At 38.2% G+C, this 19,485-nt stretch overlaps 1 protein-coding gene across 3 annotated transcripts in view; it reads left to right on the plus strand.

Annotated features, from left to right (window-relative positions):
• CFAP36 (cilia and flagella associated protein 36) overlaps positions 1-19,485 on the plus strand; it is a 29,838-nt gene that overhangs the window by 8,040 nt on the left and 2,313 nt on the right. For all 3 annotated transcript variants that reach the window (XM_005212606.4, XM_015473433.3, NM_001034453.2), the window contains exons 4-7: positions 6,351-6,465; positions 9,928-10,015; positions 12,091-12,142; positions 17,521-17,623. In XM_005212606.4, the coding sequence (XP_005212663.1) occupies positions 6,351-6,465; positions 9,928-10,015; positions 12,091-12,142; positions 17,521-17,623 (358 nt within the window). The remainder of the gene's footprint in view (positions 1-6,350; positions 6,466-9,927; positions 10,016-12,090; positions 12,143-17,520; positions 17,624-19,485) is intronic.

Below are 19,485 nucleotides of genomic sequence, written 5' to 3' on the forward strand. Positions count from 1 at the left end.
TGATCCATTTTAAGTTAATTTTGGTGAAAGGTGTAAGGTCAGTGTTTAGATTCCTTTTTTTCCATGTAGATGTCAGTTGTTCTAGCAGCATTTGCTAGAACCATGACCCTTTCTTCATTGGATTGCCTTTGTTCCTTTGTCAAAAATCAGTTGACTATGTTTTTGTTGATCAATTTTCAGGTTCTATTTGGTTTCATTAATCCTTTGTCTGTTCTTTCACCAATATCATACTGTCTTGATTATTGCAGTTTATAGTAAATCTTGAAGTCATGTAGTGTCAGTCCTCTGACTCTGATGTTTATCAATTTTGTGTGACTGTTCTGGGTCTTTTACCTTTCCATGTACATTTAAAAATCAGTTTGTTGATATCCACAATTGCTGAGATTCTGATTGGGGTTGCATGAATCTACAGATAAAATTTGGGAGAAATGACATGTTAACAATGTTGAGTCTTCTTATTTATTACATGGAATAGATCTCCATTTTTTTAGATCTTTGATTTCTTTCATAAGAATTTTTTAGTTTTCCTCATATAGATCTTGTGCATATTTTGTTACATTTATTCTTAAGTATTCCTAAGTATTCCTAAGTACTTTTTTGTAGTGCAAACGTAAATTGTATTGTGTTTTTTATTTCAAATTCCAATTGTTGATTGCTTTGTTGTTGTTGTTTAGTCACTCAGTTGTGTCCGACTCTTCGCGACCCATGGACTGCAGCACACCAGGCTTCCCTGTCCATCACCATGTCCCAGAGCTTGCTCAAACTCATGTCCATTGAGTCAGTGATGCCATCCAACCATCTCATCCTCTGTCATTCCCTTCTCATGGCTTCAATCTTTCTCAGCATCAGGTGGCCAAAGTATTGGAGCTTTAGCTTCAGCATCAGTCCTTCCAGTGAATATTCAGGGTTGATTTCCTTTGGAATTGACTGGTTTGATCTCTTTTGCTACCCAAGGGACTCTCAAGAGTCTTCTCCAACACCACTGTTCGAAAGCATCAATTCTTCAGTGCTTAGCCTTCTCTTGGTCCACTCTCACATCCATATATGACTGCTGGAAAAACCATAGCTTTGACTAGACAGACCTTTGTCAGCAAAGTATTGTCTCTGCTTTTTAATGTATGTTGTCTCGATTGGTCGTAGCTTTTCTTCCAAGGAACAAGCATCTTTTAATTTCATGGCTGTAGTCACCATCTGCAGTGATTTTGGAGCCCAAGAAAATAAAATCTTTCACTGTTTCCATTATTTCCCCATCTATCTGCCATGAAGTGATGGGACCAGATTTCACAGTTATACTTTTTTACCCCTTAGTCCTTTGAATCAATAGAAAGACTTTCACATCATTTCTATAGGCTATGCTATTGAATTTCTGCAAATAAATAATCATTATTCTTTTAAGAAGTAAAAGGAATCTATAGCTTTTCTTTGAAGTTCTGTCTTTATTTGTATAGAATTGTAAGGATTGTATAAAATTCTTTAAGTGTTTGATAGAATTCATCATTGACCCCGGCTGGGCCTGGTGCTTTTTGTTTTGGAAGATTACTAATTATTGATTCCATTTCTTTAATAGATATAGACTTATTCAGATTGTCTGTTTCTTGTGTGAGTTTTAGCAGGTTGTGTTTTTTAAGAAATTGGTCCATTTCATCTGGATTATCAAATTTGTAGTCATAGAGATGTTCATAAAATTCCTTTATTACCTTTTTAGTGTCCATGGGATCTGTAGTGTCCCCTTTTGCATTTCTGATATTTTTAAATTTATGTCTTTTTTTGTGTGTCTCACGTCCTGACATTTGGAACCTCCCTGACCAGGGATTGAACCAACGCCTCCTGAAATGGAAGCACAAAGTCTGAACTACTGGACAACCAGGGAATTCTACACACACCCCCCTACTTGTTTTTTTTAAACTTAACCTGGCCAGAGGTTTCTCAGTTTTATTTGTTTTTTAAATAATCAGCTTTTAGTTTTGTTGATTTTCTCTATTGATTTTCTGTTTTCCAATTTCATTGATTTGTTCTCTAATTTCTGTTATTTCCTTTCTTTGGATTTAATTTGCTCTTTTTTTAGTTCCTAAGGTGGAAGCTTTGATTGTTGATGTTGGTTATTTCTTCTTTCCTAATATATGCTTCAATGCTTTAAATTTCCTTCTAAGCACTAACTTTTGCTACACCCCACACATTTTTGATAAGTTGTATTTTCATTTAGTTAGAAATATTTTTAGAGGTTCTCTTAAGACTACTTCTTTGATCCATGTGCTGTTTTAAAGTGTGTTTCTTAATCTCCCAAGTATGTTAGGTTTTTCTAGCTGTTGTTCTGTTACTGTTTTCTAGTTTAATTCTGTTGGGTCTGAGAGTCTCCTCTATATGACTCTTGTTCTTTTAAGTTTATTAAGGTGTGTTTTATGGCCTGAAATGTTGTCTATTTTGGTGAATGTTCCATGTGAACTTGAAAAGAATGTATTTTTCTGTTGTTGGAAAAATGTCAATTTGATCTAGTTGATGGAAGGTGCTGTTCAGTTCAATTATTTCTTTGTTGATTTTCTGCCAGCTGATTCTGTCCGTTATTGAAGTTTCCACCTATAGTAGTGAATTCATCTGTTTCTTCTTGTGGTTCTATTAATAGAGTAGCATAAATGCATGAAATCACTTGTAACTTTAGGCTAAGTATGAACATGTTTGGAGGTTTTTAAAACTCACTTAAGTCAGATTCTGAAAGACTCAATGTTCATATTTTTGTCAATGTGCTTTTCTCAAACATATATGACACCACATTTGTTTATTTATACCATTTATCTCATAGTCTTCTTTCAAAGTAGTTTGACATTTCAATTAATTTACAGGATACTTAAGATTGTTTTTGTTTTTAAACCACTTGCTAGCTTTTTGGAGTAACTCCTGTATTTAGTTCCTCTAATTACCCTTATTGGAAGCTCTTAGGCAAAGGATGAGCCATTTCCTTGGACCAGAATAGCCCAGTTGCTGTACAGTTAGGTTTAGTACAGTTTGATATTTAATCAAAAGGCCCAGAACAATTACTATAGGACTTTTTAGTTAAAAAAAAAAAAATGCTTTCTTGCACTGCTGAATTCTAATACCCAGCCAGAAAGTTACTATATTTCCTTCATTCTCAAATGAAAATTTTCTATCATAAATATCTCTTCAATGAAAATGCATTTTGTAATTGATGGCATGTTATAATTTAATTGATAGGGTTTTTTCCTTTTCTTATTGGTACATGAAATAATGGTTTATTTTGCTGATTATTGAGTCTTAGAATTGACAAGTGTTAGTGTTAGTCGCTCAGTTGTGCCCAGACTCTTTGCGATCCCATGGAATGTAATCCAGGATACTCCGTCCATGGAATTCTCCAGACAAGACTGCTGGAGTGGGTTGCCATTATTGTTGTTATTATTATGCTAATTTGCAGGTGAAGAAGCTAATGCCCAGAAGCCTAAATGATGTATACAGAATCAAACAGCTAACATATGGTTAAGCTCAAAGTAGCTTTTGATATCAGGGGCTTATTTTTTTCCCCCATTGTATCAATAGTTCTCAAACTTAAATGTTATAAGAATTATCTGGGGAGATGCATGGGTACCCTTTGTCCAGAAATTTAGATTAATTATGTCTAGGGTAGGGCTCAGGAACATGCATTTAATAGTCCTTCTTTCCTGCATTTCTTAGAAGGGTTAAAAATACCCTTTGAGAAGCCCTGCATTATATGTTTAAGGATCAGCTCAAATGCAGACTTGCTGATAGCTCTAGCTGACACAATGCCATCAGCAGCAGCGCCCTTCAAGTGTTTGTCAGTGATGAGGATAGAGAACTTGATATTGCTGATAAGTCTAAGAAGACCAAGAACAATGTTATGTGGTTGTATAATCCCACAAAGGTTCCCTGGCAGATCAGATATACTAACTCTATTACACAGGCTGGCTACAGTTGTCTTTATTTAAATATTTTTTATTTTTAAAGGAAATTTAAAAATTATTTTTTAAATTGGGGTTTAGTTACTTTACATGGCTGTGTCAGTTTCTGCTATATAGTGAAGTGAATCGACCATAATGTGTACATACATCTATGCCCTCTTTTTCTGGATTTCCTTCCCATTTAGGTCACCACAGAGCACCACAGAGTTCCCTGTGCTATATAGTAGTCTCTCACTGGTCTATTTTATACTGCACTTGTCTTTAATACTGCTCTATGGGCTGTAACTTTCGGGTAAACACCAATGAAGCCTGTTTGCCGGCCCCTGCCCTTGGCCTTTTGAACAGTATATGTGAATTTAAAGGACTAGAAACTTTCTTTTTTTTCCTACAGTTGACTCCTTGTAAATGTCACTACTTTTGCACTTTGTTTGACTGTATTGCTTTTGTCTGGAATGTGAGCTGGTTGCTGCTGGAGGGACTCCTTCCTCTTTGCTTAGCACTCTTTGATGGAACATTTGTTGCGATGTGTCTTTGACATTATCACTGCTGCCTACCTGGTGAACAGTAGCACACCCTTGGTTGCCTCTGTGTGATTCCTGTGGTCGGCTTTTTCATGAATGTCATGTAAAGCTTGAAATAAGGTTTAGTAAGGTGAACAAGGTCTGAGTGTTTTCTTCTGGGTTTTCATGCATTTCAAAGCTTATTCTTCTTACTGATTGGCTTGGGAATTTGTTTGCTTTTTTATATAATAATAGTTCTCTGTAGTTCTCTGTAGCCAAAGGAGTGTTAATTTGGGTGCTCTAGGGTAGATGAGGAGGACATGACAACCCACTCCAGTATTCTTGCCTAGAGAATCCCCATGGACAGAGGAGCCTGGCAGGCTACAGCCTATGGGGTTGCAAACAGTTGGACACTACTGAGTGACTAAGCACAGCACATTGCAGGGTAGATACTGTTATTGTTTCTTAATTTATTACACTTCAGTTTCATCTAGAAAAAGATTTCACATAATTTCTGTCTCTTCCATGAAACTTTTTGCCTATAGGACTACTCCTGTTGTGTTCTCACATTATTCCTACCACATTACGTTTATTTTCCAGACTCCATTTTTTTGGCATTTCACTCAGTTCAGTGTCTCAGTCATGTCTGACTCTTTGCGACCCCGTGGACTGCAGCATGCCAGGCTTCCCTATGCATTACCAACTCCTGGAGCTTGCTCAAACTCATGTCTGTTGAGTCAGTGATGACATCTGACCATCTCATCCTCTGTTATCCCCTTCTCCTTGTGCCTTCAGTCTTTCCCAGCATCAGAGTATTTTCCACTGTCAGCTCTTCACATCAGTTGGCCAAAGTATTGGAGCTTCAGCTTCAGCATCAGTCCTTCCAATGAATATTCAGGACTGATTTCTTTTAGGATTGATTGGTTTGATCTCCTTGCAGTCCAAGGGACTCTCAAGAGTCTTCTCCAACACCACAGTTCAAAAGCATCATTTCTTCAGCACTCAGCTTTCTTTGTAGTCCAACTCTCACATCCATACACGACTACTGGAAAAACCATAGCTTTGATTAGACGGACCTTTGTTGGTAAAGTAATATCTCTGCTTTTTAATATTTGCTATCTCAGTCAGCTTTTCTTCCAAGGAGCAAATGTCTTTTAATTTCATGGTTGCAGTCACCATCTTCAGTGATTTTGGAGCCCAAGAAAATAAAGTCTTTCACTGTTTCCCCATCTATTTGCCATGAAGTGAATTTTGGCATTTATTCTAATTTAATTTGGCAGTTTTATTAATTAAAGGATTATTTGTACTTACTGCTTTATCACTAAACAGTAAATTTCAGGTGGTTGTTGTTTAGTCACTAAGTTGTGTCCGATTCTTTTGTGACCCCATGGATTGTAGCCACCAGGCTCCTCTGTCCATGGGATTTTCCAGGCAAAAATACTGGAGTGGGTTGCCATTTCCTCCTCCAGGAGATCTTCCTGACCCACGGACTGAACCCACATCTCCTGGATTGGCAGGAGGATTCTGTACCACTGAGCCACCAGGGAAGCCCCAAATTTCAGATTGACAGAGTCTAAACCAAATAGTTATCATTATTTTGACTGAAAAACAGATTTGTATACTGAAGTGGTAACTTTAAAAGAGTAAGACTCATTCCTGTGTTGTTTATCAGCGTTGCTCAGCACTGGCTCATTTGGAAAATGTGTCTTGTGTGTCCCAGCCTTGTGGGGGTGGGAGGAGTTGGAAGATCAGCCTCTTGAGAACCCTACTTTAAAGGCTTTTAGAAAAAAATCTTAAAATTGTCCTTTTGAGTCATCTAGTCATAAATAATAATGCAGCATTCTTGAATTAATGCACCTTTTGCAGTGGAAATGATTTGAGTGTGTGGGAAATAGTTCTGTAACTTCCTGACTTCTTTCCACAGGCCATTTTGCAACCTGTATTGGCAGCAGAAGATTTTACTATCTTTAAAGCAATGATGGTCGAGAAAAACACTGAAATGCAGCTGCAAGCCATTCGAATAATTCAAGAGAGAAATGGTAAAAGGTTGAATTTAGAAATCTAAGTGCTAAGTGCATTTTGTTTTGGTGTTAGTTTTAACTAATATGATCTTAACGTTGCTGTTTTGTATAAATTTATTTCAAGTTTGAAAATCTAAGACTGACTTAAGAGATACTAGAGTGTAAACTTCCTGATAACTTATTGGTTGAAATCTCAAAGAAAGCAGAGCAGAATTTGATTTAACGTTTTAGGTTTCAGAGAGCTCAGTTTTTCTGCTCAGCCATCATGTTTTGAAAGTCAGTATTTTTGCGTGGTCACAGTTACAGTTACTGTTGAGTGTACAGTTACTTTTTCCCTCCTGGCTTAACGAAGACAGTGGTTCTAAAGCTTTAGTGAGCAATTAGAAGCAGTTGAGGGGTTGTTGAAACCCATGCCTGTGTCCCAGTTTCTGACTCAGTAGGTCTGGAGTGGGGCCTAGTACTTCGTATTTTTAACAAGTTCCTAGCTGATGCTGAAGCTGCTGGTCTTGGGGTGGCACTGAGAACTAGGACAGTGGGCAGATAGCATTATGCCACCATAAGGCTGAAGAGGAAACAGCCCACAGTCCTGGTGACCACCTTTAGCTTTATCCTTTCCTTAATTCTCTACCTGAACTCAGTTTTTTCCTAGCTCTTCCTGCTTTTCTTCCCTTCCTGTGTACTTGAATTCTACTTGACATCTTGATTCAAAACATCAGAGTTTCTAACCATACTTCTTGTTACTGTACTATCTCTTTTTCAACCCAGATGCATATCTAAGTTTCCCATTTCGGACTCTAGTGACCTTAATACCTGTGTGTTCCTTTGCTTAATAGATTGCCACAGATATTCCTTATCATGCCTATATACTCTCTAATGGTTTGGCAGTGGGGCCTTTTCTTTGCTTATTTCTTGAGCATATTAGAGCTATAGTTTAGTTGTACTATTTGCTTTTAAGGGTCTGGCATATGCAGCAATAGGGCTTCTGTTGTTACGTGGCAAACATTAGATTGTTGGAGGGTCTGTTGTGGGTTAGACTGTTGTGGGTTCTCCTCTCATTTGCCTGAAGTGAGTAAAGACCATACCCCTAGAGCCAACCACCATCATATCTATTCTCTAAAATGCATTTCACAGCAGGAAAGACTGTTGCACATGATGTGGAGATAATACCACCCTAACCCTGAACAATGCATGACATTGAACTGCAGCTTTTGTGTAAAGTTTGGAAAACAGTCTCTTTCTCTTTGTTTCTCTACCATGGTTTGCTTCATATGATCCTTTTCTCTTGTGTTTTCCTGCAACTATGCTTTTTATTCTGACCTATAGGATAGAGAATCTGAATAATTACTTTATGTTATTTCACATTGCTTTAGGGGACCTTTTGATAAAAGAAATAGGAAACTTGATAATGGCACTCTGCAGTCTTTAGAATTTAACTGGAAACAAGGAAATTTTAATTAAAAGAGAACAGGTAACCATAGCTTGTATCAGCTGGGTACCTCAAGTTGCCATTAGCAAAATACCTCAGAGAAAATGGCCTAAGCAATAAGAAATTGTCATCTCACAGAACCAGAAGTAGAGGAAGGGAAGGAAGACAGACAGGTCCAGGCTTGGTTCATTTGGTGGGGCTCAGTGATGTTTTCAAGGACCTTGACACTCTTCCACTTTTACTCTGCCATTCTCAGGATCTTCTTTCATGATTGCACTCGAGCGTCATTGAGTGCACACTCAACAATATCTCATGAAGAAAAGCAATGCTTCTTCCTGTACATCTCCTTTTATAAGCAAGACAACACGTTCATAGAAGCCCCTTAGGAATTTTCCTCTCAGGTCCTATTGGTCAGGATTGGATTCACATGGCTTTATAAACCCTCTGGCAGGGGAAAATGAGACCATGGTGATTGGCTTAAATCATGACTCACTCTTGTGGGGTGGGGCTGGGCCCTGCCTCTAAGTACTTGGCTGCCTGGTAGCTGCACACAGATGGCTTCTATTAGCAAGGGAGGACCAGGGGAATGATGTGGAATGCTGCTGCAGTCAAACTGCAGGGTGGGACAGTTTGCTTACATTTAAACATAAACTAATACTTAGTTTCTGCCACAGAATTTTTAATACTTGTATTTAAGTATCTCACTTAACATAAATCCAGGGGAAAGTACCTTAGAACAAAGTTGATTATACTCAAAACTGCAGACTGTTTGTGTGAGAAAAATTCAAAGGCTCTAGGAATTCTGGTTGTATCTTATCAAAGAATTTGGGACAAGTGCAAATCAGAGCAATATTTTGATGGTTTTGAAGTATTGCACATTGTTGTTTTATTCTTTCCTTAGTTTTTAAAATTTTCCTTAGATCAGTAGGAGAATACTAATTATGTAGCTTTTGACTAAGCAAAAATGCACTTAAGATCAGTGGGTTATATAGAAGTCAGTTTTCTGGTTGTGATACTATACTACAGTTTTCAAAGATGTTTCACTGAGGGAACCTGGGTAAAGAGTGCATAGCATCTCTCTGTATTATTTCTTACAACTGCATGTGAATCTGCAATTATCTCAAAATGAAAAGTTTAATTTAAAATGTACTTCAACATCAAGGGCATTAGAATAATAAAGCTACTTTAATTTAGAACAGATCCAAAATCCCATCATCATATATGGATAAAGAAATGAAAGGTAAAAATTAGGGGATATACTGTTAATGTTTTGGGAATATACTAATTACAGATAAAAGCAGAACACTTATTATCATCTACCTGCTTATCAGGAAGATACAGGTAATAAAGTAAATTAAACCAATACTTAAAATTACTTGCCATAAATTGTTCTGCCTTGGGCTAAAGTTGGTACTGCTCTAGTTTATAGTTATTAGCCCAATATCTGAATAGAAGGTCTGAGAGCAGAGACTGTTTTATTCATCTTTATATTCCCCTTAAGTGCTTAGCACCATGCTTTTTTGCATGTAGTAAGCAGGGCTCTTTTGGTAGCATATGTTGTAGTATGAATGAAGAGTGTTAACATGCTGTTTCAATTAACAAAGTATTTTATATATTGCTTTGTAAACTCTTTTCCCTTTTAAATAATACTTCTGAGAGCATAGTTTCATTATTAGGAGCTTGTTAATTTCATTGTGTATGTCCTGTGTAGTATATGATTATGGAAGACAATAGATTATATTAATTAATTTCTATTATCATATATTATTATTATTTTAAACAGACAATACATAGCTACCAAGAGTCATTTCTAGTAAAGTTGTGAGGTTTTTTGTTTTGTTTTGTTTTGTTTTGTTTGTGGAGCTGATTCCTTAAAAGAAGAAAAAGTTAAAAAGACCATAGTTAAAAAGATAAAATATAATAGCATAAAACATTTTTTTTAAGTGATAGATCTTAATAAACTACTTTGTACTTCTTGATGAACTAGAATAGTGAGAAATAAAATGTTTTCAGTTGAGTTGATATTCTCCTGTGTGATCTCTGGTTTTGAACAGGTGTATTACCTGACTGCTTAACAGATGGTTCTGATGTGGTCAGTGACCTTGAACAGGAAGAGATGAAAATCCTGAAAGAAGTTCTTAGGTATCCTCTTTAATTATTTGAATGGATCATTAATAACATTGCAATATGATCTGTACGTAAACTTTTTACCCAAAAAATACTGTGAACTAGTAAAATATCTAAATTCTTTCCTAAAGATCATGAACATGATTTATCATTTTATTTGTTATAACTATGTATGTATTGGCTTCCCTGGTGGCTCAGAGGTTAAAGCGTCTGCCTGCAATGAGGGAGACCTGGGTTTGATCCCTGGGTGGGGAAGAGCCCCTGGAGAAGGAAATGGCAACCCACTCCAGTATTCCTGCCTGGAGAATCCCATGGACGGAGGAGCCTGGTGGGGTACAGTCCACAGGGTTGCAAAGAGTTGGACACGACTGAGTGACTTCACTCACTCATGTATGTATTACATTTCTTAATGGACACATCAGCCCAAATGGGAGGGTCTTCTTCCACTCACATCATGGGCCTAGGAAACTAGCCATCAATGGAAACAAGGTACGGTAGATGCAGTCTGATGCTTGGAAGGGCTGTTGTGGCCTGAGCTGAGCAGGAGACTGCATGGCTTCTGGATCTTGGTATCAGAGGAGGCTCATGACAGGTGTCTCATGGTAGAAGGCTGGACATCCAGGCTCCACAGACCAAATAGCTGACTACTTGCTAACCTCTTATATATGGGCTTCCCTTGTGGCTCAGCTGGTAAAGAATCTGCCTGTAATGTGGGAGACCTGGGTTCGATCCCTGGGTTTGGAAGATCCCCTAGAGAAGGGAAAGGCTACCCACTCCAGTGTTCTGGCCTGGAGAATTCCATGGACTGTATAGTTCATAGGGTTGCAAAGAGTTGGACATGACTGAGCGACTTTCACTTTCTTATCTATTATGTGTTTGTCAGACAAATGCCTGGCATGGAATGTGCAGTCCAGTAAAGGGGATTTTTTTTTACCCCTAAAGCCTGTTGTCCCCTGACCTCTATGGGAATTTGAGAAGGGAGGGGCAATTGCAGTATGTAATATTTAAGTCTATGGGGATGTATAGGTTTAAGGCAAAAGGATTCCTACAGCTGCTGTGTCCCCTGCAGAGTGAACCTTGGCCTTCAGGGGCCCTGGCTCTGCATTCTAACCACATACGTGACAATCTTCAAGCATCCTGTGGTCCTCCCACCTTCCCAACTTGTCCACAGTTCCAAAGCAGGAGGGAGGTGGTTAGGAGGGTGGGCCTAGTGGGAGTTTGTGGCAGGAGCTCTAGGATTTAGTCCTTCATTTCAGGGGATTTGCGTGAGTGTGGGGAGGGAGGCAAATGTGTGGGTGAACCTAGGCCTTTCCTGCCAAGTCCTCCTTTCCTGCGTGCCAGGTGAGGGCATATAGGAGCCTGAGACAACACAGAGAGCTTTGAGTTTACAGACTGGAAGAGTTCAGGATATTCGGTAGTTGGTTTAGAAGACTGGTAGTTTTCACTTCTACTGGTTGCTTCTGTTGGTTGATTGGTAGTTTGAAACCTGGTCAGTATTGTACTTCTAGATTTTATTTTCTGTAGGCTTTTGGTGGGGGTGTGCTACTATATAAACAGTGGAACTTAGTTATGGACATGTAAGAGAGCTGACTTGGCTATTTTCCTAAATCAGATGGCCTTTGTGAGCAGTTTACAAAGCTGATAAGGCTTTGGTATAAGGGCATCAGGAGAGCTTTGTGATAGCTCATCTGCCATGGAAAAACTAAAATGAGGAGAGAAATGGATCTTATCAGGGGACATGTAACTGATCTGTCTAAAGTAAGAGATCAGAATCCATATTCATGGGATTTGCCATTCAGATTTGGGTTTAGAATTTCAAACCTGTTGAATTTTGTTCAGCCAGAAGTCCTTCACACAGGATATGAGTAAACCTGTGTTTTGTGTAGCTAACCATATTATGCTGTTTATGTCTGTCTATGTCTTTCTCAGTTGATTGTAAGCTGCTTTAAGTGAAGCCTGATTATTTCCATCTTTGTTTCCAAAATTCTTTGCATATATTGTACGCTTTGGTTAGTATGTTGCTTGTTGAATATTTGTTCTTTGACCAAAAGAGAAAGTTTACTTTTCTACTTTATTTTTGTGTATTTCAGAAAATCAAAAGAGGAGTATGACCAGGAGGAAGAAAGGAAGAGAAAAAAGCAGGTGCCTATAAAACATACTCATATAATAGACGTATTTCATTGCTGTTATCCCTTAAGTTCACACCTAGGATTTCTGTTAAAGTTTAAGCTTAGGTAAAATGACACAGTTCCTCAGAGTATTCATATTTTCTTGGTGGTTCTGAGCATTTATACTTCTTTATTCACTTTATAATTTGTCCAATGACCTGCCTTTTAAATTCTCAGTAAAGAATGAGATTATTCACTCCAAAAAAACTTAATACTATTCATATTTGGGGGAATTTTTAATAGAAATTCCCGTTAATTTTATGAATAAAAGAAGATTAAGAAAATATTTGACTTCCCCACTTGCTTTGATTCCTTTACTGTTTTGAAACAGCAGCTGCAGTTACTATTGAGGGTCCCCTGTAGACTTTAACGCTGCCAGCTTGAAGCAGAATGACTCAGTTTCACATTTCCTGGTGTACTGTTCTTTCATTAAAAACGGTTTCCCTAAAGTGCCTAATTTTTCCTAAGGAAAAATTAAACATGTATCTGGTTGAGGTGAAGGAAACTAATATTTATTTTTTCCTCCCCCCTTTTCTAGCTGCCTCTCTTTCCACATTTTCCCAAATCTCCCCGGAGAGGGAAAACTAATATAAACTAATTCTCAGTCACTTGATAGTCATTTTCCTTTTTTTTCCTCAATCACTGTGATTCATGCTTGTATCGTTTACTGTCTTTGAAAAAACCTATTTTACTCCAAGGTACCCAATGAAGAGCAGAAGAGAGATTTTTAGGATTTACTGGGGATTTATTTCTTTTTGACTAACTATCCTTTCAGTAAGTGGAGGTGAAATTCATAGATAATACTATTTTTTAATATAAGAATATAGAACAGAAACTATTCAGAACTGTTATCAGTAGACAGTAGTATTGGGAATTCCCTGGTGGCCCAGTGATTTGAACTTAGTGCTTTCACTGCTGTGGGCCTAGGTTCTATCCCTCGTTGGGGAATTAAGATCCTGCAAGCTGCGTGATGTGGCCAGAAAAAAAAAGAAGAAGAAGACAGTCTTAACTTTCTGATTTATAAATAAACTATATCAGGATTCTTGAATAATAATATGTTTTAGGGTCATATGCTTTTTTTTTAGACTTTTTTTAACGGAAATTTTCAAACACACAAAAGTAGAGCTGATAATAATTTCAGTCCTTGTGTTTCCATCACTCAGCATATATAGAAACTTACGACGCAGGTATCCGTGAATTACCTAAAAAGTTACATGCGATTGGATTTTCCTATTTTTATGGAAAAATGAATTATTTTACTTAGTTCTTTCCAAGATTTAAGTGATTTCTTTGGTTTAAATGCAGCATCTTATTTTAGAAATGGGGAAATATAGGCATACCTGGGAGATGTGAGTTTGGTTCTAGACTACTGCAATAAAGTGAAGATAATAATACAATAAATCACAAATGTATTTTGGTTTCTGAGCACATATAAAAGTTAGTTTACACTAAACTGTAGTCTTTTAATTGTGCAATGGCATTATGTCTAAAAATTATGTACATATCTTTATTAAAAATTATTTTATTTCTAAAAAATGCTGACCATCATCTGAGCCTTTGGCGAGTTGTAATTTTTTTGCTGGTGGAAGGTCCTGCCTCTGTGCTGATGGCTGCTGACTGACCAGGGTGGTGGCTGCTGAAGGTTGGGATGGTTGTGGCAGTTTCTTAAAATAAGACAACAGTGAAGTTTGCTGCAGTATTTAACTCTTCCTTTCATGAACAATCTCACTGTAGCATGAAGTGCTGTTTGATTGTATTTTACCCACAGTAGAACTTCTTTCAGTTTTGGAGTCGGTCTTCTCAAACCTGGCTGCTACTTTTATCAACTAAATTTGTGTAATGTTCTAAATCCTTTGTTGTCATTTCAACAGCATCTTCCCTGGGAGCAGATTGCCTCAGGCAACCATTTTCTTTGCTTATACATAAGAAGCAATTCCCTGATGCTTTAAAATTTTGTCATGAAATTATAGGTATTCAGGCACACCTTCAGGCTCCAATTCTAATTCTGGTTCTCCTGCTGTTTCGTCCGCATCTGCAATTACTTCTTGCACTGAAGTCTTGAACCCCTCTTAAGTCATCCATGAGGAGTAGAATCAACTTCTTCCAAACTCCTGTTAATGTTGTTATTTCTACCTCTTCCCAATGAATCACAGAGGTTGTTAATGGCATCTAAACTGGTAAATTCTCTCCAGAAGGTTTGCAATTGCCTTTTCTCAGATCCATGAGAGGAATCACTATCTATGGCCTCTGTAGCCTTATGAAATACATTTCTTAAAGAATAAGGCTTGAAAGTTGAAATTGCTCCTTGATTCATGAGCTGTGTGTTGTTCTTGTTCAGTTGCTCAGTTGTATCTGACTCTTTGTGACCCCATGGACTGCAGCACACCAGGTCTTCCTGTCCTTCACCACCTCCCAGAGCTTGCTCAAACTCACATTCTTTGAGTTGGTGATGCCATACAACCATCTCATCCTCTGTCATCCCCTTCTCCTCCTCTCTCCAATCTTTCCCAGCATCAGAGTTTTTTCCAGTGAGTTGGCTCTTTGCCTCAGGTGGCCAAAGTATTAGAGCTTCAGTGTTGGCATCATGAGCTGTGTAGCAGACATGAAAACAACTTGAATCTTGTACCTCTCCGTCAGAGCTCTTGGATGTCCAGGTGCACTGTCAATGAGTAGTAATATTTTGTATGGAATCTTTTTTTCTTTTTTGGAGGAGTAGGTCTCAACAGTGGGCTTCAGATATTTAGTAAACCATGTTGTTAACAGATGTGTTATCATTTAGGCTTTGTTGTTCCACTGATAAAGCACAGGGAGAGTAGATTTACCATAGTTCTTAAGGGCCTTGAGAAATCTGTATGCAGGTCAGGAAGCAACGGTTAGAACTGGACATGGAACAACAAACTGCTTGCAAATAGGAAAAGCAGTGTGTCAAGGCTGTATATTGTTACCCTGCTTATTTAACTTATATGCAGAGTACATCATGAGAAACGCTGGGCTGGATGAAGCACAAGCTGGAATCAAGATTGCCAGGAGAAATATCAATAACCTCAGATATGCAGATGACACCACCCTTATGGCAGAAAGGGAAGAAGAACTAAAGAGCCTCTTGATGAAAGTGAAAGAGGAGAGTGAAAAAGTTGGCTTAAAGCTCAACATTCAGAAAACTAAGATCATGGCATCAGGTCCCATCACTTCATGGCAAATAGATGGGGAAACAGTGGAAACAGTGTCAGACTTTATTTTTTTGGGCTCCAAAATCACTGCAGATGGTGATTGCAGCCATGAAGTTAAAAGACGCTTACTCCTTGGAAGAAAAGTTATGACCAACCTAGACAGCGTATTAAAAAGCAGAGACATTACTTTGTCAACAAAGGTCCATCTAGTCAAGGCTATGGTTTTTCCAGAGGTCATGTATGGATGTGATAGTTGGACTATAAAGAAAGCTGAGTACCAAAGAATTTATGCTTTTGACCTGTGGTGTTGGAGAAGACTCTTGAAAGTCCCTTGAACTGCAAAGAGAACCAACCAGTCCATCCTAAAGGAGATCAGTCCTGAGTGTTCATTGGAAGGACTGATGTTGAAGCTGAAACTCCAATACTTTGGCCACCTGATGCAAAGAGCTGACTCATTTCAAAAGACCTTGATGCTGGGAAAGATTGAAGGCAGGAGGAGAAGGGGATGACAGAGGATGAGATGGTTGGATGGCATCACCGACTCAATGGACATGAGTTTGGATAAACTCTGGGAGTTGGTGATGGACAGAGAGGCCTGGCGTGCTGCAGTACATGGGGTCGCAAAGAGTCCGACATGACCGAGTGACTGAACTGAACTTAAGGGCCTTATTATGCATTAGCCTCTAATAAGACAGTATGTCCTTTGAAGCTTTTAAGCTGGGCATTGACTTATCCTCACTTTCTATGAAAGTCCTAGATAGCATCTTCTTCCAGTGGTAGGCTGTTTCATCTACATTAAAAATCTGCTGATAGTGGTGTTGTTGTAACTACTAAGTTGTGTCCAACTCTTTTGCAACCCCTTGGACTGTAGCCCACCAGTTTCCTCTGTCCATGGGATTTCCCAGGCAAGAATACTGGAGTGGTTTGCCATTTCCTTCTCCAGAGCATCTTCCTGATCCGGGGATTAAACCTGTGTCTCTTGCATTGGCCAACAGATTCTTTACCACTGAGCCGCCTTCATTAGTTTTGTTCGTGAGATCTCCTGGATGGCTTGTCGCAGCTTCTGCATTAGCACTTGCTGCCTCACCCTGTGCTTGTGTGTTGCAGAGGCAGCTTCTTTTCTTCAATCTCATGAACCACCCTCTGCTAGCTTCACACTTTTCTTCTGCAACTTCCTCACCCCTCTCAGCCTTTATAGAACCTTGCTCTGGATTAAGCTTTGGGCTTAAAGGAATGTTGTGGCTGGCTTGTTCTTCTATCCAGACCACTAAGACTTTCTCCGTATCAGCAGTAAGGCTGTTTCACTTTCATATCACTTTCATATCCACTGGAGTAGCAGTTTTAATTTCCTCAAGAGCTTTCCCTTTGCGTTAACAACTTGGTTAACTGTTTGGTGCAAGAGGTATAGCCTTTGATCTGTTTTAGCTTTCAACACACCTCCTCACTAAATGTAATCATTTCTAGCTTTTGATTTAAAGTGAGAGACCTGTGACTTTTCCTTTCATTGAACACTTAGAGGCTGCTGTAGGGTTATTAATTGGCCTAATTTCAGCATTTTTGTGTCTCAAGGAATAGGAAGGTCTGAGAAGAGGGAGAGAAGTAAGGGAACAACCGGTTAGTGGAGCAGTCAGAAAACACACAACTTTCGTCTGTTAAGTTCACTGTCTCATATATAAGGCTGCGATTTGTGGTGCCCCAAAACAGGCACAATAGTAACGTCAAAGGTCACTGATCACTGGTGATATGATAATAAATATGATAATGAAAAAGTTGAAAATATTGCAAGAATTACCAAAATGTGACACAGAGACATAGTGAGCAAATGCTGTTGGAAAAATGGTGCCTATAGACTTGCTTGATACAGAATTGCCACAAACCTTCAGTTTGTAAAAAAGAAAAAACAAACAAAAAAACAACACAGTAGTAAAGACAGTAAGTTGAAGTGCAATAAAAGTAGGTGTGCTGTAAATCAGTTTGTGGCTGCTTCAGGCATGTCAGAGTACTGGTATTATTATTATTGTATTTTTTAGATTATTTTAAGTTAAAGCATCAATTCTGTGGTGCTCAATCTTCTTTTTAGTAGACAGTAATTTTTGAAACTAATATGTTTGAATCTGTTAAGTAGTGAATGATTCAAAATTAATCTAAAATATTTTCTAAATTGTGTTCTTGATGCCTGAAGTTATCAGAGGCCAAAACAGAAGAGCATCCGATGCAGGCCAATGAAACGGCAAAAATGAGTAATTCCCAAGGGGATGGTGAACATTTTGCACACCCAGCGTCAGGTAAGGTTGACGTGTAGCCAAATTTCTGAATAATATGAATACTTAAACATTGTTAAGAGTGTGTTGTTTTCTCATACATGCTTCAGCTTCAAAAACCCTGTGAGGTTCAGTGGCCATTGGTGTTTAATGCTCTTTGTGAATTTAGCTAAAGAGATTGCCTATAGGAGATATTCAGCTGACAGAGAGGGTGTAGCCCCTAAATTTCTAAGTGAAGCTTGGAACCCAGAGCAGTGAGCAGAATTCCTTGGGGAAGCCCCCAGCCTGTAGGCCATGACTACAGCATTCAAGGTATGGTCATGTAACATTTGCTACTTTCTTCTTTTATCACAATCAGATGATGTGTGGAAGTTAGAAGCTGAACATGGAAAGATAATATTAATTTATTTTCCTAGTGAATTAAAACACAGTAACTAAAAGGTATCCAGTTTGTTCAGAAATTTAGTCTTAAACTGTCATTGAAACTAAAATTGAGGAGACTCCTTGTGGGAAATGTTAGTAGATGATCTTGTTAAGTATGTGGGAAACCATTTTCAGTATTCTGATTTGTTGTATAAGAGAGGTAATTCTGAAGCAGAACTTGAATATGATGATGTATGTAGCTCATTTTTATTTTGGATTTCTACATTTTTTAGATACATGTCCTTTTCTCAATTTAAAAACCCTGTAACTCCATGAGGTAGATATTATGATCCTTACTTTTCTTTTATTTTTTTAAACTAGAAATTCAAGGAAGTTTAGTGATGTCCAAAGTAACTGAGCTCTTAAATAGTGAGACTGTGACTTCCCTTGGTCTTCTGACTTCAAGTCTTGTATTTTTCTGCACTTTGCAGAAGTTTTATAATTGAGATAGATAGGTTTGATGTTTATCAACTAATTTAAGGAACTGTATTCTTAGTTGATAAAATAATGGGCATGTGAAACAGAAGCAGTTTTATAAATTTAACTTGCTTTTTGAGTCTTAGCAAATCTAATAATTTAGATTTGGCTCAGATGGTAAAGAATCTTCTGCAATGTGGGAGACCTGGGTTTGAGGCCTGGGTCAGGAAGATCCCTTGGAGAAAGGAATGGCAACCCACTGCAGTACTCTTGCCTGGAGAATTCCATAGACAGAGGAGCCTGGCGAGCTACAGTCCATGGGGTCGCAGAGAGTCGGACATGACTGAGCAACTAAAACACACAAGTACATGTACTGTTCAAATCTCATGTCTGACATAATTTGAATATATTTGCTTATCAGGCTATTAAGCTATAAAAATCTTAATTTCAAACCATTTGTAACTCAGTTATGCACATTAACAGAGAAACAATGGAAGGTAATTTTAAAAGTAATGACTTTAAGTTTTAAAAACTGTTCTATTTTAAAAAAATGAGTATATCTGATATTCCAGGGAATCGCTTCATACAAAGTGATAGGAGCCCAAGAGAAAGGCCTAACGTGGGAGGAATCATAAAGGTGTTTGGCTTCCTGCTTATCCCATTGCCCACATCTTTCCTTGGTTCCTGCTAGAAATGGGTAACTTCTGTTTTTCGGTAGATTCGGGGTTGCCAGTGATCATGTGATTTTCCTTTAAGCTAGCTGGCTTTTCGAGTCTCTATTCATAGAAATTAGACAAGCTACGTATTTTGGCCTCAGGCATTTTTTTCTCTAGGTTCAAGTTAGAATATAAAAGATGTTTATGACAACAAACTGAAGGCAGGAACTGTCCAGAACAAGTACATGAATAGAAATGCTTATGTGCCTGGAATCTCCCCCACCCCACCCCATGCGCCCAGCTCTGTGGTTCAAGTCCATCTCTGCTTAAAGTCATTATCATATGAATGGCATTTTAACTTTGCATATTTTGACCAACTTGTTGAATGAA

The sequence above is a fragment of the Bos taurus genome, chromosome 11 (genome assembly GCF_002263795.3).
Source record: "Bos taurus isolate L1 Dominette 01449 registration number 42190680 breed Hereford chromosome 11, ARS-UCD2.0, whole genome shotgun sequence".
Taxonomy (NCBI): Eukaryota; Metazoa; Chordata; class Mammalia; order Artiodactyla; family Bovidae; genus Bos; species Bos taurus.